The sequence below is a fragment of the Megalopta genalis genome, chromosome 8 (genome assembly GCF_051020955.1).
Source record: "Megalopta genalis isolate 19385.01 chromosome 8, iyMegGena1_principal, whole genome shotgun sequence".
Taxonomy (NCBI): domain Eukaryota; kingdom Metazoa; phylum Arthropoda; class Insecta; order Hymenoptera; family Halictidae; genus Megalopta; species Megalopta genalis.
Window position 1 is genome coordinate 5,043,688 of NC_135020.1, and position 27,004 is coordinate 5,070,691.

At 34.7% G+C, this 27,004-nt stretch overlaps 1 protein-coding gene across 6 annotated transcripts in view; it reads right to left on the minus strand.

Annotated features, from left to right (window-relative positions):
• The window catches only part of LOC117225110 (lachesin), a 409,294-nt gene that overhangs the window by 25,596 nt on the left and 356,694 nt on the right, over positions 1–27,004 (minus strand). For 5 of the 6 annotated variants that reach the window (XM_033478437.2, XM_033478433.2, XM_033478434.2 and 2 more), the window contains 5 exons: positions 13,040–13,168; positions 3,808–3,945; positions 2,776–2,946; positions 1,146–1,217; positions 647–715 (listed from right to left, as the gene is read on the minus strand). In XM_033478437.2, the coding sequence (XP_033334328.1) occupies positions 647–715; positions 1,146–1,217; positions 2,776–2,946; positions 3,808–3,945; positions 13,040–13,168 (579 nt within the window). The remainder of the gene's footprint in view (positions 1–646; positions 716–1,145; positions 1,218–2,775; positions 2,947–3,807; positions 3,946–13,039; positions 13,169–27,004) is intronic. The other variant, XM_033478436.2, reaches the window with a different exon arrangement.

The window sequence follows — 27,004 nt, forward strand, 5'->3', positions numbered from 1 at the left end:
TTTTTCAAGATTACATTAAGAAATTAATTGTAGAAAGATAGGTGAGAAATTGTACCGTTCTACAAAATTCGTTATAAAACTTGCTAAATATGTGAAACTAGCATTTGCGATCTTTCGTCAATTACATTAACATGTACTTTGTTCTTGATTAACTGTCTAACGTGTTGCAATCTTTTAAAACGTATCAAAGGTGCAGGCATTAACAGAATTGTTTCGTATCAGAGACTATTAAGAAATGATTGATGCAAAAACTATTTGCATCAATGTCTCGTATTTCGTAAAATTGTTCTTTCAGTTTAGATGAGAACGTATTGCTTCCAATCCCTCGAATTTCTCAGGTCAGAAAATAAAGTAAAGTTAAAACGAAAATCTGTGGATGCGACTCAGAAGTCCACTCTGTCCGATTAAAAGATGCGGGATAAACGGGCGACAATAACTCGTTCATGGATAAATAGAATCACCGAGGTTCGATGATTTAGCTGGATTCACCGGAGAATCTCAGCGCCCTCGGACGTGCATCGTTGACGAGCTTTTAATTATGCTAATTACTCGAACGAGCCGGTGTATAAGAGGCAGCCAACCGGCGTGTATCGTCGTGGGAAATGGCTGGAGTACGCGAGCCGTGTTAAAATAGATATTTACTGACCTGGATCTCGCCATTCCTCGACCTCGTAGTCGATAGGTCGTTGTCGTAATTTCTTGTTACCGTTACTACCTAAAATACATTACACAAAGGCGGTTTTACATGGTGTGTTTTACGGGCTGGACGGCGTGACAAGGAGAGAGTGAGAAATGGTGAGACGGTGGCTGGAGGGTACGGGGGCAAGGAACACCGAAACGAATGTCCTTGCTTGGCTGACGAAGAAATAAAAGAAATGAAGGAGATGAAGAACCGAGCTAGAAGAACAGAGAAAAGAGAGGAGAGAACGAATGCGCCCTGACTAGTTGGGGCTGCTCAGGTTTGGCTTGCAAATTAATGGCGGGTATTCTACCTAATTCCGCGTTCGTTCGTGGGAAAATTTCGACGATATCGTTGTCTCGGTTGGTTAATTTGCTCCGTCGGCGTACTTGGCGCCGAGGATCGCGATCAAGATCAACGTCGCGGAAATAGGGAGAATACCACGAGCCAACTGAACGTAAGTTACCGTTTTTCTTCATTGATGATGTCACATGGTACGGCGGCGGTGTGGTGGATGTCGTCGAGGTAGCTGGCAGCACTGGAAATTAAGCGAACGGTCGTTTCATTAATGAAAATAGCTCCGAATGAAATGATGCGAAATCGTATTCGATCGAGAACAAGGCGCGATATTTTTGTGAATATTTTCAAAACGAAACAATAAATTGATATCGTAGAGCTTGCTAATAAAGGGACTGTTCTTTAATTAATCTTTGTAAAGTGTTATAATATTATTCCATCGTGTTTAACCCTTGTACGATATTTGTTTGTTTAACTGTTACGATTTATCGTTACAACAATAAACGTACCGAGCACTAAAGGCGATCGGCGCGTGTTGCTTTATGAAAATTACAAGACTGAAAGTATTTTAACTTCTCACTATATTTTGATTATAATAGGATTATATAAGATTAATATCCTCTGGTATATAGTATATAGAACACCGATGCAGTTAAATTTTCCGTAAACAATGCCCAGAGGAACGGACCAAACAGGTCTTTCAAAAGAAGCAAATCCATGAAGTTAGATTAAAGTCTTTCAACAATGTAAATGCAAAATCTCCAAGATTGAAAATTCAAATTGCGCTGATTGTAGAATAACTTCCCGGGCAAGGCGCTTTGTCTGTAAAAAGTTTTCTTATTTAAGCGAGTACCATAATAAATAACATTTTAGTACAGAACCGTATTCGCGGAGGATTTGCGAATTTAAGAAATTCGAGGCCGAACTTAGAGCTCGCGCTTCGCTTACGCAACGTGCGGCTGAACGATATATCTTATTAAACTTTTAATTTCAGCCAATTTATTCGTCCACGGAGGTGGAAAGGTATACTCTCCTGGGATAAATGTATCCTTCATTTTAATCGCCAATTACGAATAACGGCGAAACGAAAGGGCCGTTCGAGCTCGTCTATCGATCGCTGCCTATCGACTTTGCGTAAAAGTCCATCGGGAATCAATTACTTTGTCATTAGCTCATAAATATAGATATAATTATTTCAATTATTATCGATGTCGTGACTCCGGCCAAACTTTTCAGTTTCCCGCGAAAGTGTTTTCACAATGGAATTCAATACGGAAAACTCTATAACTCATTCACTGTTCCTCCATTATCACTCTACGCCGAGCGAGTACATTAATCGCATTTACGAAAAGAGGTCTTTTAATTGGAGGAAAAATTGTTCTGACCAGAGAATTTCCCTTTTATGGACACGGGACATTTTTTTTATAAGTGTTACGAGAAATTGGAAAAACAACATGAATATTTATAGTTTATCTTCCACATTGTATTCATCTTAATAGAATTTAAGCGATATAATTGCCTAACAAATTTTTATCTAAACGTCTGAGCTATTTTACATGTAAATAAATCGTATTTCATTTCAAATATTTCTTTTTTATGGGTCAAATGTATAGGATTCCGTGCAATTTTGCGATCTAATAATTTTTCCAGATTTTTATGGGCTGTAAAAGCACGACAATAATTGTTGAAGTAATCTCTGAAAATGGAAGTACAATAATTGCTGGACAAACATTTAAATCGCCTTTTCAACTTCTTCGACTTTTGAAGTGATATACATATAAAATGTGTGAAAAGCTCACCGTCCAATTTAATGTCACCGTCAGTTCCTGCAAGAGAATTTTGAGCCACACATTTGTATGTGCCAAAATCTTTCGGCTCGACGTGTCTGATCTTCAGTTTCATGGTCCTGGTGTAACCGTTTTCGGTTTGCACCGCCTCATACTTGTCACCTGTAACGAAACGGTAATTGCCTGGGCAAATAAAACTGATTTTCCCAGCAACGGAAAGAAGAGACGCACAAAGTGATAGTAGAACGAATAGAAATAGTGCAACCTGGCATACGTATGAAGAAATCCAAATCTTTCAAGAGTTCTAACGCTATTGTCATAATAAGTTAGTAACATGTGGATCAAAACAACTTTCGATGTTAATATCCAAGGATTATTTCTCTCAAGAGCATGCGCAAACTAGTAAACGAGGTAGCATTTAAAATTGAATTCATCATGACTTTTGCATTAGTGAAAAGTTTATCATAGCCGGACTGCAGATTTGATGCATTTATGACAAAAATAATTTAGTCAAATACGAAACAGTAAAAGTATTCAAAGAATTTAAAAATACTGTGAAAAGAACATTATTTTCAACTCGTTAAAGTTATTAAGAAACGAAATAAGTGTCTATGTAGCTCCTGTATCTTACGATTATTATGACGATTTTTGGTTTGCATAAAACTAGGCAGATTAATTATAACATAAATTATAATAAATTCGTTCAATCTGGTGACTAGTAAAGCGAGAAGTGAATTTCCTTTCTATATCGATAACTTTCTTATAACTGTGACTCGCGGTCATTAAAGAGATGTAATAAAATTTAGAAAAGATAGAAACTGTTTAATTTCGTTCCAACTTTATTATCGCCACCAGAAGGAGGAAATAGAATTTCATTTAATTTCAGTTTGACGAATTCAATTAGCATGGACTTCTTCAATCTGGCGATATAAAAAGTAGTTTCTATTGATTTTTCAGGATAATATTTCGGTTCAACGACTGCAGCTTAACATCTTTTAGCGAGTGGTAATCGAACTAGTGTAACTTTATAAAGCTTAAAATTACCAGAGACGATCATTTCGCCGCGGTGGGTCGTCCAATAATTGATCGAGGCAGGATAAGCTTCTGTGCGACATTCCAGAGTGACATCGTCTCCAACATACGCAGCCTCTAATTGATTGGGGATAGTAAGCATAGGAGGAACTGCAACAAATGAAAAATAAATACAGAATTATTTCGTCATATGTTACCTTGAATTGAAAAAACTCTTCTCCCTTCCAACTGTATGAGGTACATCGTGAAACACAGTAAGTGAAATAAAATAATGATATTGAAATAAACAATGAGAACGAACAATCAAAATAAATAAGTAGCAAGTAATATAAATAATATAATAATGAAATTCAGTTATAGCAGAAAATGCTTAAGTATGTCATTAATTCATAATAAGGCTAGAAACAAAGAGAACAATCTAAGTATGTTTGCTTTCCGAAATGTTATCTGTATTTTTAATAAACATTCTAATCAAATATTTATGAATTTTCTTGTTGAAAAATACGTAAACTTCATTTTTTTTTAAAACTGATATAGCTTGTTTAGAAGTCTGAAGGACACTGTATACATATTGTAGAAATATTACAAAATTTTACATAATTTCCTTAACGATAAATAAATAAATAAATAAATTTCTGTAGCCATTATTGATTTACATAGTGTGAAAGAATGCTAAAGCGATAATCACAACATTATATATTACAATGCTTATAATCTTAAAGTTATGAATTCGGTAACTCCGTGTCCACAATCTACCATCGGTTATTGTTCTGAAAACGAAATACTGAACCGTAGTTAATTTAAGCTATCCTTTTTATATTGAATTTTCACGATCGTGTCGTACCCACACATCCGGAATATGCAAAATAAGTTATTCTCGTGAAAAGGTTCTTTTATCCGCGTGAAACATTTTTCTTCGAAGTTTGAATAACAGTCTCGTTACCGGGGTTACACAAAAACAAAAGATACCATTCATGCCTAAGTTAATTTGAATTTTAATCATGATTAATTATCTTAAGCAAAGAAGCTACCCATTCAGGTCAATGTTTATGAAACCGAAGCATTGTTCCGCGTTTCTTTCAAACGCTGTTATTTACTGCTCCTTGGCAGCACAATTGCTTTCCATGATCGTGTAATTAATTTTTTCAGTATAACGTGAATAAATGAGATGAATGGATTGAAAAAGCGACACCAAGCAAACATTAATTGCTGTCCATTGCTACTCTTTTATATCGCGTCAAAGCTGGTTAATAATTGCTTCGTTTTGCAACTTGCATTTAATGTAGAATTAAACACGATTAACAACAATTCGTCAAAATATTTTTGCAGCTGTTAAATAGTAATCATTTACTGATTCAATTATTAATCTATTTACGACAACATTAGAAAATATAATTTTATTGTAGAGTACAATTTTATAGCAAAATTATACGCACGGATATAATTTACTTCTCATTGTTAGCTATCAATTATGTACTACCAATTACATCTATCTATTAGATACTAATAGATAGATGTTAATGTTTTAGTAAAAGAATAAGCCTACATTTACTACTAGATTTGTTATTAAGAATACAGAATTGTACTATTTAATTTCCAAGATATTTAACAAAAATATATTCCACTAATTTCGAGAGCTACTTTTCTACTAATACTTCAATTAATGTAGTAGAGTAACTTGAACAATGCTTTGAATAATGCTCAGTGATTTATATGCCCAACAAAAATTTCATCGAAATCGGTTAATGTAAATAATTTTGGTTGAAAGTTCAGGAAAACTGCGATTTTCAAGATGTTTAATTGTTTGTAGGTCACAATAACAAGGATCTAAATTTATAGGTCAAATAACCGATCTCGAAGAAACTTTCTACGTGCTTATAAATCTCTAAGCGTTCAAAATGCATTCTTATAATTTTCGTTGTAGGTTTAAATGAAAAAGTTACGAAACATAATTTTTACATTTTCTTTCTCTAACCATCTCCAGTTTTGTAAGACTTTATTTAGTCATTGTCTAGTGAACTAATCCTTTCAACATTTAAAAACGAGCAGATCATATATATAGAAATAGATATAGATCATCATATGGGCCAATTTATAAAAAGTTATGCCTCTGTATTTATATATAAATGGATTAAATCCTTTGGTATAACAAAATATAACAAGGGATAACAATGATAGTTATCAAACTTTTTTTGATATCTTCATCACGACTACGATATAATAAAACCATTGAAATATGAATGTCGTAAAATAATGTCCGCAATTCGTGGTATAACAGAATATAACAAGGGATAACAATGATAGTTAACAAACTTCTTTTGAAATCTTCATCACGACTACGATATAATAAAACAATTGAAATATGAATGTCGTAAAATAATGTCCGCAATTCGTGGTATAACAAAATATAACAAGGGATAACAATGATAGTTAACAACCCTTTTTTGAAATCTTCATCACGACTACGATATAATAAAACCATTGAAATATGAATGTCGTAAAATAATGTCCGCAATTCGTGGTATAACAAAATATAACAAGGGATAACAATGATAGTTAACAACCCTTTTTTGAAATCTTCATCACGACTACGATATAATAAAACCATTGAAATATGAATGTCGTAAAATAATGTCCGCAATTCGTGGTATCATAGTTGTTCTAGCAATAAAATTGTAGAAATAAAATATAAGAATCGTAGAAACTTACTAACAATGAAAGTACAATCATTCTTCGCACAAGTTATGAATTCTTTATTCCAGCAATTCTTTGCGATATAATTCACATATACAGTAAACTCTCCCTAATTTTCCTTCAGCTTGTAAACAAATATGAACAATTTGGGATGAGGAGATACGATTATTCGAGTCTTGCGCCTCTTTTTTATAATTGTTGACAATAGGCAACTATAAAAATGAGCCGCAGGGCTCGAATAATCGTATCCCCTTTTTCCAAATTGTCCATTTTTGTTTACAAGCTGAAGGAAAATGAGGAAGAATTTACTGTACCATTTTTAAATTTACAACATTTATTAAAATAAAATCGTTCCATATATTCTACAAATTCCACTTTCCAACGCACCATACTTGTTCACTATAAAAGATATCCAGTCTCCTACAGCAATGGTCTCACCTCGTTTCAGACGAAGTGTAACGTTAACAATTAATCACGCGCGTGAGTTCAAACACTGGTTGGCGCGGCGCAAGAAACGATATTGCAGCAAACGAAACAGCGGAAAATAAGAGATTGAAAACGCGCGCGTGTGGGGATGATTCATTTTTATAATTGTTGACAATCGGAAACTATAAAAACGAGCCGCAAGGCTCGAATAATCGTATCTCCTGTTTCCAAATTGCCCATTTTTGTGCGCAATCTGAGCGTGAATTAGTCAGAATTTACTGTATACTGTTGGGGCTGTGTTGAAATGGTCATAAAACGATTCTATGGAACTCTGGTCGAAGTACTCGATGGGTTTTTAAAATGTATTCGAATATTTTAGCGAATGGCTGTACGTGTACTCGAAACGTGTATAGTAAACTAATGGCTGGCGACAAGATAAGGAAACATTTGAATGATAATGGCGCGACTTGATATTCCCTTACGGATTCTAATTAAAGAACAGCTGTTGGTTTTCGAATAACCCCATCTCGCGGGGATGATCCTGTGCCGGGTTTCTTTTATTCGACGGCCGGCCCTTTGTGCACTAAAAATAATGGGCTAGAACGGCCGCGCTCCATGGACACGCTTTGGTACTCTTTAATTTTCTTCATTTTTTCCAAGGGACTCTATAAACTTTCCGTACACTTGAAAGTTCAACGGCGCCGACTTAGGGAATGCGAGACTCTCTTAGAGCGAAAACATCCCTCTCAAACTTTTCCGTTATTATACGTGTTGCAACGAGGGTACGTACGCCGCGCCACGTCCTGAGCTCGCCGGCGATCGATATAGATATTCCGGAGCCGCAATATCATGTCATAGTTCCGTCTTTTACGAACCAACGTAAATCACGATTTACTGCCGCTGTATACGCTTGAGACGATATCACGGCGGATACCGTCCTCCCTCGTCCACTCGATATTCTTCCCTCGACGTTTTCGTTGAGTTATCGCGTAGATTGACCGGCCATTAGCTGATCAATTTAATTTCGTTTCGCCCGAAATTTTAGTAATTTACCAACCTGCTTCATGCGTCGCAGTACTTTTTAACGTCAACGAATTCCGATCGCTAAAAATCATTGTGTACACCGTTATTCAGAAATCTGTGCTTGCTACGCTAAACGACGGACACTTTCAGAGAAAAAGTTGACCACAATTCACAACTTGAATATACTAGCCATAATGCAACTCACAAAATTGTTTCGAACTTATTTCGCATAAATATCTATAATTTTTCGGTTCGTTTGACTATGATTCTACAGCCGATACATTTGCCGAAAAATATATTTGCAATAAAGATTGTCTGGTATAAAGACGAGCACACACGCTAGCAATTAAGTTTTTGCCATTTTTAACTACATATAATGGGCAACATTTGAAAGTCTATTAAGTACTGAATAAAAAGTTATTAAGGTGCAAGTTTTCGGAAATGAATGTTTATCGAGATATTATTTACTTGATTTTTAATTAGGAATTTATTCCACTTTATTATTAGTTAATAAATAATTTCTTATTCTGTATTTAAAAAACTTCTGATTTGTATGATTAAATGTTGCACGTTATGGTAAAAAAATCAAGGTTACTTTCACATTTTGATAAAGATTAGCAAAAAATTAATTTTTGCTGTGTATGCTCCTCTTTATATTAAACAACTTTTTTCGAAATATGTTCTATACATGTAGTTTACAATAAAAATTTAAGGGGGAAGTATTAAATGAATCATTCTATATAATTAGAATATAGAATTTAATATGCTGATCATTATTTCAACTCGAATATCATGTGCGGCACACTTGATATCGAAACCGCAAAATTGATGTTGCTACAGTTACAAATTTCAAAAGTGTATAAAGTACAATCCACAGTAAAGCAAAATAATACCAAATAAGTTAAGTGCCGTTTGTACGAACATCTAGAATAGCATATTATGAAATAGTGATATTATCCTAAAATCGTGCAATTATTGAAACTAGTCGAATTATAAAAAGAAGTGCAATTGGACTTTGCAACTGTATCGATGTATTATTATAAAAGATCGCCCCATACAATCACAGAGCTGCTACAACCACAGATTTGCTTCACAAGAAAATAATTGCGGTTTTGAAACAACAATTACAACGTTCTCTGTGTATGACGACCGAAAATACTTTCTTGCCAACCTAATATAACGGGAACAGAATTATAACTTGATCTAATTACCGGATTCACTCCGAACTTTTGTGCCCATAATTATGAAAGTGGTCTAAGTCATATATTTCTTGTTTCGAGATATTTAATGAATCGCATTTATAATTTTATTAGTCTTGATTAATGGAAATTTATTATGGATATGAAATTTTGTGTGAATTTCATAGGAAAATGTTGTTTTTAAAGCTTGAATTGACTTAGACCATTTTCAAAATTAACTGAATGTCCTATAATTGACTTAAAGTAATAAAAAATTGTGATTTTTATTTGAGCCGTTTATTTTGAAAGTGGTGTAAGTCCAATGTCATCGAAAGAAATTGTAAGTGGCGTTGCGTGGGGTATTTAGACAATACAAGCTCAGATTCGGCATTTTGAATTTCTTTGAAAAAAAGTACTTATACCACTTTCAAAATAAACGGTCCATTTGAAACAACAACTTTAACGAAATAATTCATAAACATTTATTAATCATTTTTAAAAAGTAATCCATTTTTATCATATAATTTTTATTATATAATTTCTTTAAATTGTTGACTTAGACCACTTTCATAATTAACACTAAATGAATTCCGTATAACGTTGTAATTACAGCTACTATCTAAAGGTTCATTTTTGACGATATCGTACAAATTACATTGAATAAATTTAGTTTAAAATCATGTTGTGTGAAATAAGTGATAAATTCATTTTTTTTTAATTTTGTCTTAGACCACTTTCATAATTATGGGCACATTTGTTTGACAGCTTTTAGCTGTTTTTCATTCAACTGAGGATTTCATATACTTTTATATTTCCGCGGAATAATTTATTCCGACAGAAGCCCAATAAAAGCCTACGTTTTCGTTGAGAATTTTACTTTACCGAAGAAGATAAAAATACTCTTAAGTGCCTATAAAACTTTTATTTCTCGGTTTTCGCGTACTTCGCATACGGCATTCATGGACGTATGAAACTTGTGTGTGTGTGAGTGTGTGTGTGTGTAATCTAGTCACTCGTAATTTTCAATCTCTAGAAAGCATGTAGGAAATATTGACCCAATAATTTACTAATAAATGAAATCAAGAACGGAATAATATTTCGTGCGAACGAATAGAATTAACATTTCTGTCTACCAATCATTGCTGCACTAGATATAGAAGCGAAAGTTGATCACAATAATTTCAGTGGACGAAGTAAAAGCTTGTTGACCGTTCGAGCTGGCTAGAATCTAAATTTTCTTAATTCGAGGCAATTGCGATAAATACAGTGACTGCCGTGGCCAGCGATGACGAAGCTTTCAATTAAACTTAATCTTGAAACTATATTAATGAATGGACCGAAGAAGAGAGACCGTGGGTTATAATATTTCATTATACTCCGTGGAAACTTCCCATAATGCAGCGATTCAATAGTAAATTCAGTTGAACTTCTAATTTTCATTTTTGAATAAGTTCCCGTTTAATTTCACTTTGGAAAGTATTAATTAACCCTTTAATGGACGGTAGTTGTATTAGCCAGAGAGTTTCAATTTGATCAGGTTAGTTGATACGCCCAGTGACCTACACGAAAATTTATGCTCGCATGAAACCTCCAATAACATTATTCAGTGTCATACGGAAAAAGCAGTGGATCAGCGAATAATTCGTGACGAAGTGAGGATTAATAATATCGAAATATAATTCGATACTTTACGGGAGCCGGCCAAATGTTCAGGATCGCATTCATTGAAATCTGTTCAAATCTGTTGATTCGGGTGTGTGGGATTTTCGATGCTGTACCATCAGATGTGGAAACTTAATGCATGACGGGACGTTGTAATTAATAAAAGCTCGACGCACGTGACAATTATTTTTCGAAAGGTGACAAGTTTTTAGTAGTTCCAAAGGGAAACGTTAAACATCGGTTTAGAAAAAACTGTCCGTCGAACGCTTCGTTTCTACATTTAATCGCAAGCCATTCCAATAGTTGAAAATTAAAACATTTATGCGTTTACAAACATCCATAAAACGTTTTATACTTCGTTAAATTTTGCATTCGTTACAACAGACAAAATTTAACGAAAAGTATTTTCTAGTCATTGTATAGTTCCTCTAACATTTTAAGCAAATTTAATTGATTTAGTCCAGTTAAAAACGAAATTATTGCGTTTTAAAAAGTGGCCAATAATTCTGGGACACATTGTATGGCAGTATAGTGGATCCGCGAACGAGAACCGAGTAGGATAAAAATAAATGCGCATCATCGATTATCGTTCCTCGAATAAAGACAAAAGAAATTGATACGGACGAAATTCGACGGGCAAACAAAGCCATCGTACGATGAATGCGAACTGTTGAGAAATGATTCTAGAAAGTGATACGAACACTTGCGGCCTGTGGCAAACGGAATTGCCACTCGAGGGACACTAGTTCGAATTTCCTTGGACAATTGTTAACAGTTGTGTCCGACTCTGTGATAGCGCGGAGACTAATGTGTTGGAAAGACGGAGCGGAAACGCGTTTCGCACCCAAAAACTAGCTGAACGTGATGGCCGAGAGGGGATGAATGGACCCAGGTACATCGAGCATATCTGGGTCAAGTGGTTGCTCGTAAATCGGTGGCTAAATGAAACGTTGAAAACCGACCTAATGCATCGTGCTGGGGCGAACAACCACTCTTTATCAGGTTGCACCTGGAATGCACTCCATTTCTGTTCCTCCCGCTGTCTCTACCCTTTGTTCTCCTCTAACTGCCTCCATGGTTTGTTCGAGTACCAGCTCGCACGCGCAGTGTCTTTATTTCTCGATGAAAAATATTTTGCTCCGTGATTCCGACCCGTGATTAATTATTTCACGTTCCGTTCGCACGCTCCCTTGTTTCGAATAATTTTGGAAATATATATTTGTTAGCCTCGATTTAATTACATAAACTATCTTTTGTATATATTTTTTTTTGTTAATAATTGTGGAATTCTAATCGAAAAAAATTTATACAGTGAGATTATATATAGGAGAATATATAAATATAAATTATCTCCTTATAAATCTCCTTATAAATAGGAGAACGTTGATATGAACACATATATTCTAAAGAGTTCATCTCATGAGAACATTGGTAGATAATACAAAAAATCATGTTCAGTTTCTTTTTTCAGTCCCCCTCATTTTTATAATAAATTAACATAAGTTATGGAAAATAATATATTAAGAATATATATTAATAATATAATATATTATAATAATATTATAATATATCAATAATATATTACTTATAGCTCTTATTATTTTCCATAACTTATGTTAATTTATCATAAAAATGAGGGGGACTGAAAAAGGAAACTGAACATGATTTTTTGTATTATATATATATAAAACTTGTACATTTTTTTATAATTCACTACTATAATTAATATATATATATAATAATATATATATAATATTAATATATATATATATTATATATAAGAGAGAGAGAGAGAGAGAGAGAGAGAGAGAGAGTAGTGAATTATAAAAAAATGTACAAGTTTGTCCCTTCAAGACATACTTGTAAATCTGCAAATACATTGAACATACAATTTGACGTAATCATGTTTAATACCTGGTGTCACAAATATCGAAGCAATTATACTGATAAGAAACTGTATCGTTCAAATAAAGAACTATACGAATCATTTATTCAGATAAAGAATTACGTGAATCATTTATTCATATAAAGAATTACGCGAATCGTTTATTAAAACAAAGAATTATGATAATCATTTATTCGAACGAAGAATGACACGAATAAATAGATAGAGTAATTTATTATGAATAATGAATAATCGTTATTCAAATAAAATATTAGATTAGAAAAAATAGAACCGTATAATTATCATGGATAAATATTTATCCGAAATAATTCGAATAATATTCAACTGAGGGAAAGAACTGTTTCAAAGGACTCACATTGCACACGAAGATCTATACGTTGACTAACTCGAGGTACGACACCGTTCGCAGCAACACAGAAGTACACCCCCATGTGAAGCCGACTGACCTTCACAATGTGGAATACTTCACCGCCCACGACGTCCACTGAAACACAAATGAAACAACAAATATTAGACTTCGGAGTAAAACCTCTAATTAGTTATGTGTGCAACAAATTCCCTGATGGCTACATACAGTTTCCAGGATAAATTGCGAGGGAGTTTCATTGAAATAGTCACGGTTGAATATATTATTTTATACAAACTAATTCACGTATCGTAATTAACGTCTACTCTCTCGGATCTCGGGAACATCAACACTTTAATCAATTTTAAGTAAACCGTACCCCGAAATAAATTTTTTGATGCAAGCAATAAAGAAAGCAAAATTATTGCTGAAAGCATTTTAGTCTCCTGAGAATAAATTTCGTTAAATAAATAATTTAACATTACGTATTAGTTCAATACACACCAAGTGTAATTAGTTATTCTATTACGTCCACTTAATTGCTGTATTCACAAGGCCTCTAAAATCTATAACCAACGTAACACAAACATTAGTAAAACGAATCTACAATTACGTTTTTGTATATCAAAGGGAGATCGTGCGAAGACGAAAAGTTAATAATTTTTTTTATTTAATTTTTTTAATATTGCATCTGCTTAATAGCAATTAGCAACCACTTGTGGAATAACATACAGTAGTATAACATAAATTACATGTAGCGTAATATAGAATAGTTTTGTATTACATTTTTGCATTATTTTCTTCATCCAGGCTTCTTAAGTTACTATATAATTTCACTAAACAATTTGGCTTCTTCTAAGCATGACCTAAGAAAAGTTAATGATATTCCTTATAAAAATTCCTTACAAATTCCTATAAAAATAGTTGATAATATTCCTCACAGTATGAGAGTTAAGATAATGACAATTATGTAAAAAGTTTCATATCGCAGACAATTTTTGAAACTTTTCTTACAGGAATCAGACGCAAAGCGTGATTTTTGTTCGCTTTGAGCACGAATGTTCTTACCTCGGTTACAAGTCAAGTATTAACGCCGCTTCCATATTCATAAGCAAAAGCATGCGAAAATATACGATTCGATTGTTCCGATATGGTTTTCTAATAATGCAACGATGCCGCAAACAATTTCGCCGCGAGTAACGTGAACAATACCTAGCAGGCAGAGAAATTTGACAGTTTAATATATCTATATCCAGCTGCTCATTAATATCTGTCGTAGAAAGTAATTATTTATTCCATCATACAATAACCGGTTCCACTTCCGCGCGATACAACAGCATATAATTAAATTACAGTAAACGATTTATCATTCCGTGCAGTCGCACAAACTTGCAAAACTTCCAAGCCCCGGGTTTTCGCGAAACTTTCGGCGTATTTCGGAGCCGTGGTTGGTCATCGGTTGTAATAAATTATGTAGGTGAGCCAGAAATGAGAGTCTGCGCGGATAGAAACGAAACGCAGTGGCTTCCGGCTGCTTTACATCGATAACTTTAAATAAAACCGCATAGAAAAAACGGTCTAGCGGATAAAAAACAATTAGAGGAAACTGGGACGGCATGAAAATTACGATACCGTGGAAAGTAGTAAAATCCATTTTCCCACAGTGAAAATACGGCCACCAGCTGCGCGAGTCTGCAACCCCCACTGACAAGGGAAGTCGAGAAAGTGATACATGTCGAGTCTGATGTGCTTGTTGTATAACATGACGCAAACATTTGACATTCATTATTTTATATCACCAACGCTGTTCTGAAGTATGAAATACGAACAGATAGAAATTTTAGTTGTATAAATTAGAAAGAAAAATTACATAAGTGATAAGGGGGGGGAGAAATCGATTTGTTCTTGTTTACATAATATTAGACTGCATTGCGGAATTCGTGTAATTTGCGACAAAAAACTGCAGATCAATAGAAAAATTCAAATAATTTACGAATATGGATATACTCTATCTGAATTTATTAGAATTTATTATAGAAAATAAATTTCCATTTAGCTCCTGTTTTTTTTTATCGATGCAGACAGTTCATGCAAATAATTTATAGACACAAAGTCTTTATAGGAAAATTCTTCGTATGCATAACTCGTGTGATTTTATGCATTACACTATTTTAGACTTACTAAAACGATAAAAAGTCGAAATACCTTTTGGTATTATTCACCGCCTAAGAACAACTAAACTGTAGATCTTGATACACTTATGGCACTTCGTAAATTACAAGGAAATAGCCACGCTAACGAGAACTAACGGTACATTGTTGCATTTTATTTTCGCCGCAAGGAATCTTTTAGCTGGCGGAAGGGAGGTTTCCTTCATCCCCGTTTTTATAGAATAACCGACGAAGATGGGGATTTGCATAAAGATCTGCCGTCCAGTAATAAAATATGTGGCCACCATATTTTTTTATGAGACGAGTTATTGTAGGTTCCTCGAGTTCTTGACTCGGCAACTGGAAACTAGACTGGAGCAAATGTCTAAGAGCAATGGAAAACCGATTCAACGTTTTTCTCGATAAAAGTAAGAGCACGTCGTATCGCGAGAACGTTGCTACAATTCTTCGACAGTAATGTCGAGGTAATGGGGACGGTGTAGGGGCTCGGAATTCCCTGAATCAAGTAATACAGCGCGATGCATCAGACGCTCTGTGTTACGCTGTCGTGCAGTTTTAAAGTGAAATACTTAAATTCGCTTTGTATTTCTCTTTTGGTCAACGTGGCCCGGGCTAATTTAACGGGCTCCTTTAAAATACAACCCGCACGAATTATTTCGCTATACTCCGTTTTTAGACGCTGTATTAATGTTTACTTCCGCACATGTAATTTGCGGCCGCGATGAAAAATTCGGTCCAATTGTGGAGAAGGAAATTAAAATTTTCTCTTTTACGACGGTTGCTTCGCAACGGGCTCCAGCGAGCCAAAAACGAGTGAAAATATCGTACGCGCCTGACTAACTCTCCATTTGATTAATTCATAATTTCTGCAGGTCGAATGGCTATTTTTCTGTTGACGTAAGAAAACAAGTGATTGTCCAGAACCGTGCACGATATTCAGTCTAATGTTTTTTTTGCGAGTAATCGTGTGACGTCTAGTGGATTTCGAACTTACTCGATTTAGTATTTTCCGTTCATAGCGAGCTTTTTAAAGACATGACCTGATTTTCCATATGGAAACATCTCTAATTATGATGAAACATGTATTATAATTTGCGACACATACGTCAGTGTGGACATACGTCCATTTCCCGTAGTTTTAGCGTATAACATTCATAGATTTAAGCTTCTGGCACTGTTTTTGTCTTCTATACAAAACTTATAAATTGGAAAGTTGTAATTTTCGTGTATTTTCGTGAATTTATTTTTAATATATTTTGACATTCTTCCATTATTACATCTTTCGAGATTTCTTTTTCTATTTTAATAATCTTTTGTTGCAATTTCAATAAATCTTAAAAGTTATTAACTCTTTGCACTAGAGTGATGACTCTGAGAGATCATTAAAAATTGTTATATCACGTTCCAAAATAATTATGTATTGTCAAATTTGTTTTTATTTTTTAAAAAACTGGTAAAAGTATAATTGTTGTGCGATTAAAAAATTTCATACGCATAAGACGCACTAAGTCATATAAAATAGAAATGCTGTAGGTCAGAGTAACTATTTTAGTTTTAGCGTTAAAATGACTTCGAGTGTAAAGGGATAACAATTATCTACATTTCATAAATGAACTATAAAATCTGAATGAAGAGGGGATCGAACCCTATAATTATACGTAATCGATTTTCAATTCGGATTATATTCACTCACTTAACCCTTTGCAGTCGAACGGCGACTCGAAGGCGCCACTGAAAATTCCTACATCATTCTTCAGTATAATTTTTGCATTATTAAATTTATCCATATTTAATAAATCGTTTCAAGTGCAAAAAGCTGCATGAACAAATAAGCTTATCGTCACATGCACAACAGGAAAATAATTATTAAAAGTAGAAATACTATAGGTCAGAAGTACTGTTACTTCTTGGTTTTGACGTTAAAATAACTTCGACTGCAAAGGGTTAATGTAAGATCAAATATTATCATAATATACTAAAAGAGATCATACTACACCAAGTAAGATCACATGAGATCATACTATACATAGGTCAATGCAACTCAAAATAGGCGATAAATTTCTTCTCCCGTGATTTTTCACTCGAAGTATAATAGTTTCTTAATTACTGTGCCTGCTCGAGCGCAGAAAAATTCGTTTGATGAACGGAGACGTTCGTCGGAAGGTGTTAAAATTCGAGGGGAGTCATGATTCTTATCATTCCGAGGGATATGGTCGGGGTGAAGGTCACGCGCAGAATAAAAGTTGATGTCGCGTTGCGCGGTGAGGCATAAGAAGATGGCGTGAATCGTTGTTAGCCACGCCGCGTTGCGCGCCAAACCTATCCATTGTTCCACAAACAATGCCTAGCGGCGGGAGATGCCAGCACGCGGGTAGCACTTTCCGAGGATTTTAATCAAGTAGTCCCGCAGGTCTTGTGCTGGAACTATCCCCTTAACGCTTTAGCGGGAACCTTAAATACTTTTGGCTTAATGGGAAACCACAATATGGCGCCGACTCGATGAAATTTCTCGCAGCTCCCTAACAATTAACGTTCCCTGTCTTGGCTCACAAAAATTGATCGATTACTGTCGCATCGAAATAATTTATGCTTCCATTAGCAAACTGCGAGTGTTTGCGTATATTTCTGTCACATTATCGTACATTATAGATTCAAGTTATGACGCGGCAATATTTCGTTCTGTTTGTTATGTATTTATAAGTATGTATTTTCATTCAGTTTCGACTTCCGGATATTTGTTTCTGAAAACAAAATCTCACAGTTGCATTGATAAATATTTTTCACTGATGATTCTTTTGCTTGTTTTCGTACAATAATATTTGCGAGGAGTTATATCCTGATTAATTAAAAATTAAAATTAAATTAAAACTTGCGTGTCAACGGATTTCATGTTAATTTTATATTAAAATAAATATCATCGAATAAACAGAGATTCCGGGGCGAAATCATTCAATTATATAAAATCAAGCGAAATATTTTTAATCGGTGACAAACAACCAGAAAACACTCGTGGAACATTTATTGCACGAGAGAATAACGATCGTTCTGAGAAAATTCTCGGCACGATGGTGCTATAAAACATTGAATTAAAGTTCTTGAAAATCGAATCTTCAGTGTCAGAGGAATCCGAAGAAACAATCGATAGTCCGTAATTATGAGAACTCGTTAAAAAAGCAGCAATCATCGCGAAGAAACGCCCCAAACCCTCTCGAGTTCAACCGCCGAGGAAAAACCAAATGCTAAAAAATACCGGACACGGAAATAAAGGGAACAGAACGTTTCTGGAAACTTGGAATAGCCGCGTGAAGCAGCGCGATTCAGAGAGCAGCTCCGGATTCCGTCGCGTTAAGAAAAAGGAAAGCGCGAGTTTACGCGAACGTTGAATAAGGTTGATTCCAATTTGCTCTCGCGAGAAACGAGCTGAAAGTTTTCATAACATCCGGGAGACGCGGGCCGGACGATAACGCAGTGTCTTTCAAAGTCCATTTAGCCCGTTTAAATGTTAAGCGGCACGATAAGGGCGCGCTGAAAAGAACTACGGAATAAATTAGCGGCCATTCACGTCGATGCGGTCCCGCACTTTGCATAACATTCCCCGCATGCTTCTTAACGTCGTAAAAATAAGCGGACAGCTTACTCGAAGACGAAGTGGGGAACCGGCTACCTATTTGGGAATTAGTACGTGATGTATTCCGCCCCATAAGCGGCGGGTTGGACGTCGATATTTCATCCCATTCCCTTGCCTCCGGATCCTTAAGTGCCCTTTTTCGCGTTATTACCGCCAGATAACCCGGCTACATTCATTCTCCGGCGAAATCCTCGTGCCGCGATCATTGCAGCTAATGTTCCTGCGTGTGTATGCGAAGGGACAGATGGAGGACAGCTGTATCCGCGTCATAATTGCTCGGACGACTATGACCGCCCGACAAATTAACGCGTTCGTACGTACCGAACGAGACAGCTCCTGAATTTCGGGTATCGCCTAATGCATTCAGAGACCGCTAAAGTTTCAAGGGGTCTCCCTAGTGTTTTCCGACAGTTTCATATTTCTGAGAACCGTGCTCTCAATCCGTCAAACTCTAAAACGATATTCTGAAACTTGAAATGCATTTTTCTGAGCCCCTTGCTGCACTTCGACCAGTTTAACTCGTGGTGTAGATTTCTAGTGAAACCTAAATATATATGTATATACCTAAAACGTGTCGCAAAAGTTAAGCGATCCAGCGACGTCTAACGAGGCATTATACACAGTGTTTTCATAATAATTATTTATATTTTTTTATTCGATTTTATTTCGTCTTGTTCTCCAAATATTGGGAACATCAGAAAATTTACAAATATATTTTAGTCGTCGCCAAAATCGCAATTTAAGCAGCAATGTATAACTACATTTTACGCATGAGACAATTACACTCGTCGTGACGAGTATACTCATCAAAATTAGCTGACTGTTTAAGTATGAATGTTATTCCATTCTTCGAAGAGTCGGAGTAAAGTTCTGTACTTTTTTAAACAATATTTAAGCACTCTTATCGTAGACAAAAATTCTCTCTTCCTTCTAAGACATTATTACAATTAAATTGCAATTTAAAACACAATAACTATTTTAAAACTGAACTAAATGACTTGAATCTTTTTAAAATGATAGAGGGACTAATCTACTAGACGATGACTCAAATGCTTTTTTCTTTAAATTTTGCTATTACTTGGAATGAAAAAAAAAATCTCTCATTTTTTGACTTTTTTATCTGAGCCTATAACGAAAATTTAAAAAGTGTCTTTCGTAGATCTCGGTAACTCATATACATATTGAAAATTTTATTGTAATCGGTTCACATTGTTATGATTTACAACAAATTAAAGATCGCAAAAATCACAGTTTCATCACAATTTTGACCAAAAACTGTACGAGAGAGAGAGAGAGAGAGAGAGAGAGAGAGAGAGAAATCTGCAGTTTTTAATACTATAATACTATAATTTACCGAGATCTACAAAGGCATTTTTTAAATTTTCGTTATAGGCTCAGATAAAAAAGTTAAAAAACGACGATTTTTAATTTTTTCCTTTCGTTCCAAGTAATGGCAAAATTAGAAAAAAGCTTTCCAGCCGCCATCTAGTAGACTAGTCTTTCTATCATCTAAAAAAATGTTTAGTTTTAAAAATGTTATTGCGTCTTAAAGAATGTGGCAACACTTTCGTAGACCACTGCATCTCAGGACATACCTTGGGAGTTAGATAAGTATGCATACACCTCTAACGTAATCAATTGTTCAGCGAAATTTGTAGGAAACGTTCAAATTAACACTGTCGAATAAAAATACCGCCGGCAATGCTCGCTCGAACTAAATGCGCGCGATCTTCTAGAAATCAATACCAGCAAATGCATGAGTGACTGGAGGAATCTACAGTCTAGTCATCTCCAAGGACTCTATCCTCGCTCAATCAACCAAGACAGTTGTTTGCACGCAATTAGTCGTCACCATAGTGCTCGGCAGTAGCACAGAGCCACGATAAAAATTTCCCCGTATACTATTGCAAAGTGAATTACACCGCTAGCAAAGACAACAATGGAAGTGCTCACGGATAAAGAGAAAACGAGGGGAAGGGACTGGCGAAGGGAAGTTGGAATCTATTCGCCTCTACCTTTGGACGCGAAATTTGCCAGACAATATTGATCTTGCGTGGAACACTGACTTCGCTTGTGCCTTCGAAAGTACAAAGGAACCTCAAACGGCAACAAGATAAGCTCGTCTCCACGCTATGAGGATCGACGTCGGCGGAGTTTGGCCGCGAGTTTAGCTCATCTTTTGATGCCGGGGTTGCGCGAGAAGCGAGTACATCGTAGATTCGATTTCGCCTCGCGCTGTCTATATCGATATCCATGACCTCCGTCGTTTTCTTCTTTCATTTTCCCTTCCGGGACAGGAATTCACCTCGCAGGTTCCTGTTTTCCGGTCGCGTCGTATTACGTCGACCTCGCGCATGCAAGCCCTCGCAAAAATCGTATTACAGACAGGAACAAGTGATTCCCTCGACGAACCTAACGGGAAAATGTGAAATAAAATTGTTCCTTTAACGGACTCTCGTATCTCAAACAAAATCACCTTAGATGTCGTAAAGAATAATGTGTTTCTCGAAATTGATTCGTAATTTATTCTAATGTGGTTGCGTCAACGATGAAATCATTACAGACCATGTGTTTTACAGAATTAACAATCCTCAACGGAGGATTGCGGTGTATAATATGTCGCATTACGAAGGTTTAAATACATTAGTTTCTCAAATGAAGAGGACTAGATTGTTATAATTGATCTAGGAGTATCATATCAGTTGAAATGGCTGGTTTCTGATTTTTTCTTTTATAATTACTGTTTCTACAAAAACTTTTATGTGGGAAATATTTAGACAAACTTCTTTACTTAAGCATAGACTATAACAAAAATCGTACAAAGTTTTATTAAAGTAGTAGTTTGTTGAAGTAGCATTAAACTCGTCTTCAGGACATATTTGAGCCGCATATTTTGAAAGTGGCCTAACTCCATTTATCTTCAAATCAAGATATTTAAAGTTTTGCATTTCAATGAATTTAAAAATATACGTATAGGATACTAATGAGTCGTACTGCTTAAGCGTATCTAAGGATGTTAAATTTAAAGTTCCTGTTAAAATAGTGGCAATTATTAAGTAAATAACGTGCGTTTTCTTATCAAGAATGGAGTTGGGCCACTTTCAAAATTAACAGCCAGATTCATTATAAAATTTGAAGGTGCCCAAGTCCATTCAACATAATTTAAGATGTTTCAAATTGAAAAAAACAATACTGAATTTGTTTTACATATCTTGAAAACACTTCGGAAACATAATTTATGCGATTTAAAACATTTTTTAATTACAGAACATAGAAAATTACGAACAAATTTATTACAAAACAATTTACTATTCGTCTACATTTTGTGCGTGTGAAAGTGATTTGAAGAAATCATGATGTTCTGGTGGTATGTATCGTAATAGGTCAATTATGTCCTTAAATTTTGCTGTTTAATCTTTCGCACTTTTTGGATGTATGATGCATCAATTTTTTCTCCATTGTTATTCGGATCTTCATCCTCTGAAGACGAATATTGTTCTATAATTCTGTTTCTTTTTCGATTTTTTTTTAAATTATTAGTTACTATTTCTTCTTCACTATCTGAACTAATTAATGGTCTTGTTCTGTTTTTCCTCATGGGTGAAATAATTTCTAAAATTTAATATTAAATTTTAAGTTTTATATTAATTAAACGTACAGGTTATTCAACTAACGCAATTGTCCCAAAAATTAGGTTAACTTGTAAATACTAATTAGTTGAAATTACCTTCATCACTGCTTTTCGACATTATCAATAGTAAATATCTTGATGTAAGTATGAATGGAGTTGGGCCACTTTCAAACTACACGGCTCAGTTATTTAATTAATTCTGAAAACTTATGTGTGAAAAATTTATCGTATTTGCTCTGAATATAAGCAACCTGAAGTGCTTCACTGATACATAACATGAAGCTGTACATTTAACCATGGTAACCGGCAGAAAATTGGAAAACGGAGTTAGGCCACTTTCAAAATAAACGGCACATTTATGCAGAAGTGAGTTCGTCTAGGCCTATTCGGACCCGAAACGCTTTAACGCTTGTATAAGCATTTTGAACGGAATTTTTATTATTCTATTATACCTTTCTGTATTTTTTATGATAAACTGATAGTACAATTTAACAATACAAACATTTAGAATACATTTACCGAGCAGAAAAATTGACTGGTATGTATTGCCTCATAAAAGTAAAAAGATCCCATACATTTAGATTTTGTACACTTTTCATTATAGTAGCTGCTTTAATAATGAAATTTATTCTACCATTTCCCATGGAGGTGTCTTCGTAATTCTTATAATTGTAAAATTAAGGACCGGTGGGTTTAATGTTAATTTTAAACTTCAATGTAAAACATATTATATCGTGAAAATGTGCTACACGTTTAAGTCAAAGTTCTCGCGTTAGTTTAATTAGTCAACACACAAATCTTGGTCTACCGGTCACAAACTCTCGATAAGATTCCAAAGCTTGGATCGCCGTTTTTCGATTCATTTTCTGGCTTTCATGGCGTTCTTCCAATTCAGGATTTCTTTGTTCCCGCTTTTTGCCCGGTGTGTTTTTTAGTCCTTTGTCAGCTTTTTGGACGATTGGTGGGAACGTAAGAACTAAATCTTCCTCGCGCCGACCTGTATCTTGATCCTATTCTTTAAAAACACACCCCAGACGCGCTGGAGTTTTACAAAATTCGATTTGCTTTTTCATCTCTCTTGCCCGTTCTTTTTCACTTTCCCGAGCTCGGTGGAAACCGAGGGAATGCCATTACGGTAGCTCGCGTGTGTGTAGACGTGTACAAAATTGTACAAAAGTTCTGTACAATTCCATTACCATCAATTTGAAATTTTTAGAATGCGTGACGCATCGGCGAAAACGGTTAAACGATGTATTGAATCGAAAAATTCACCCAAACATTCGTATTGATAAAATAGGGACATCGAAATTGAGTGTCACATCTCGAAGTTGCAATAAAATACGAATTATTTGAGATTTGTTTTAACATAAAATGTGTTTCGTGCATTCGTTAATTTTTTATTACATTTCAATACAGCAGGGAGCCAATCTCATTAATGTCGGCTACAATATTATTTTCCAGCGTGTATATTGTTTTTGGACAATTCAAGTAGACTTTCTTTTCCGTAGTCCATTTAATTGTAAACATTCAAAACTGTCTAAATTACTCGGATTTCTAAAAATAATCGAATAAGGTATTGATAATAAAAATGGCGTAATAATATTTTTATATTCAATAATACTAATAGATATATTTAATTTACAAACAGTATTTGTTGCATAAAGAAAATGCTAACCTTGTACTTTTAATTATCATAAACGCAATTATTTTACGTACCTAGATAATATTAATATTAAAACATAATCTCATTTCGTTAAGATATACTAAAAATACTTTACAGAGCTATGCAAATTTTTCAACTGAAATAGACGGCGAATTCCTGACAATCGGAATTGGCTACATATTGTACTTAAGTTATCGCTATAGGTAACTATCACATTTAAGACGTCTATTTGTTATAGCAAATAGTAGGTCCAAAGATTTTCTTGAAAGGTTTTATCACGGCTGGGAATTAACAGTTCTGTTTGGGATTGGAAACAGATCAACCGTGATCCGCTCAATTGACACATCGTAGGTCTGCACACAGCAGAAGGGTGACACTGTTTAATGCAAAGATCTTTGAACAAGGGTTCTTTGTGCGGTATCCTGCGTGATTTACGTAAACAAATGAAGTCATGGATTGGCACAGCACAAATAGACATTACGCAATTTGGAACACCGTCCTGATCCTGCGATTCCGTTCTTCTTTTAAATTATCGAAGAAAATCACGAGACGCGCCATTTTCATCATTGAATAAAACTGAATTCGTACATTCAAATTTCTGTATCAATAAATCACAGAATTCAGACTGCTTTAAATAAAAAAAGATCAAATTTTATAATATCGCAGACAGGCGAAGTGTCATCGTTCGCTGATATGTTCAAATTTATTGTTGAAGTAATTTATTTCACTTGTCTGTTTAACATTTTGGCATTTACCTATAGATTACACTTTAAGACTAGAATCCACTCATTCGTCTGCGAATCCTTTCTGATCTCGAACAATAGAATTTCTGTTTCAAATAAATTCGATTTTATTAATAACGCGTTCGGCGCGAGAATATCACCCGATACGAACGCAGCGGTGATTGGGGATCGAATGAAAATGCCATCATAGCATACTTTCCTCGCGCCGATGGTGTCTGGAGGCCATCAGACGGAAAGTGATGGCGTTAGACACTCCCCGAGGCCCAGGGGCAAACACCTCAGCGAGAGCAACGCGCGATTCGAGTGCGTGACATATTCACCGGCGTAATATTCCGTCCAATTACGCCAATAATCTGACGCTTCCATCGAATGACATGTCCCTCATATAATAGCAGATGCGTCCTTCCATATATGCATGTCGAACGATACCACCTCCTAATTAGTCGTTGATGGCTCGGCGAGCTTTGCAAATTGATTAACGTTTTCACGAGTGCCGGCGTACGTGTTTAACAAGATACACGGATATAGTTTTTCATGAAACTCTTTCTTTGCCGAATGATGTGATTACTTTCGACCTGATTGCGATCGATCCGGCATTATGATTATTAACACGTCCACCATAGAGACGCGAGTATTGCAAACGTGAAATATGAGCCATCGTACAGGGAATGCTTTTTAACGAGCTCGCTAGTGTCACTTGTTTCAGTAACAATTATCCTTTTACAACATAATTAGCCTCTTAAGGAAAGTGTTTCTGTATTGAGGAAAAAAAACGGATGAATAAACACGTAACACTGGAGCAACTCGCGTTTTTAATGCTCTGCGTTCAATAATTGAATGTAATAATTAATATCGGATAAAATTTATATGAACATGTGTTGCTAACATACTTCTTAACAGAAGATTAATTAAGAAGCTATGCAGAAAGTGTAAATTGGAAAATAAAGAGAAAAACAGTGTTTCTATCTTCAGGTTCAATTTTTTCATTTAATTAACAGTTCCATTGATACGATTATTAAAAAGGAAATACGAGGACAAGAATTATTTTAACTTAATTACATGCATACAGAATTCTATTGATTACATGAACGTCATTTTAATCAGCATTTATTCATTATTTGCTTGTTCAGACAATAGTCTATTTTATCTACGGTAAACGAATTCCCATTCAATTTTGAATACATTATTAAATTACCGGTTATTATTAATACATATTATTAATACATGCATTTGAAATATAGTCGCATCAAACTATAGAAGAGCAAATTTTAATGAATTATGACGTTAAATGATCTGTACTAATCAGTTACTATTCCAATAACAATAAACGCAATGTATTACTTCAATATTATATGTCAAAATTATATTTCACAGTCTGATCACTTTGCATGATATACTATTTAGGCATTATTCATAATAAGTAGGACAAGTGAATCAATGTTAGCTAGCGGTTTCAAATATGTGTTTCATGAGATTAACATCAGATTTGATTAAAACTTAATTACAATGAAATGATTTTAATTAGTAATAATTAAATACTAGTTATACTTATAAGGGAACTATAGAATTTTGCAACATTTATATGACTGAATTGATGCGAATAAGATGGAATTCTTCTTAAACAAGATTTCTATCGCACATAATATCGTGAAAAGAATTTTTGTTCGACTTTGTATAGTTCCTAACAAATTAACAAATTTCATTAATTGAAATGGTTGTCCCATAAGAGTGATCTTACTCCTAATCTTACAGGTCTTTGGATATTAATTTTCCATAATTATTTCATAAATTATATTAAAAAATGAACTGTTCTCGATACAATAAAACCGGAATATTAGTATATTTGACAAATTCTCTTTAACGTAAATTATTATAACCTTTACAATAAACTGTGGCATTGATAAAATATTATTTGAATATACAGAGAACTGTAACAGAACGAAAGAAAAGGTAAATGGATAAAGCTGATAGAAATGATTTAAATCCCATAATAATTAAGTGAAATTCCATGATACAATGAATTTGCATAATCATTCGACAGTCTACGCATAAATCACATAGGCACTTGAAGCGAAATCTGTCCGTCGGCGAACATCGTTCGATAAAAATGTACGAGAATAAAATCGCTTCTCTTAATT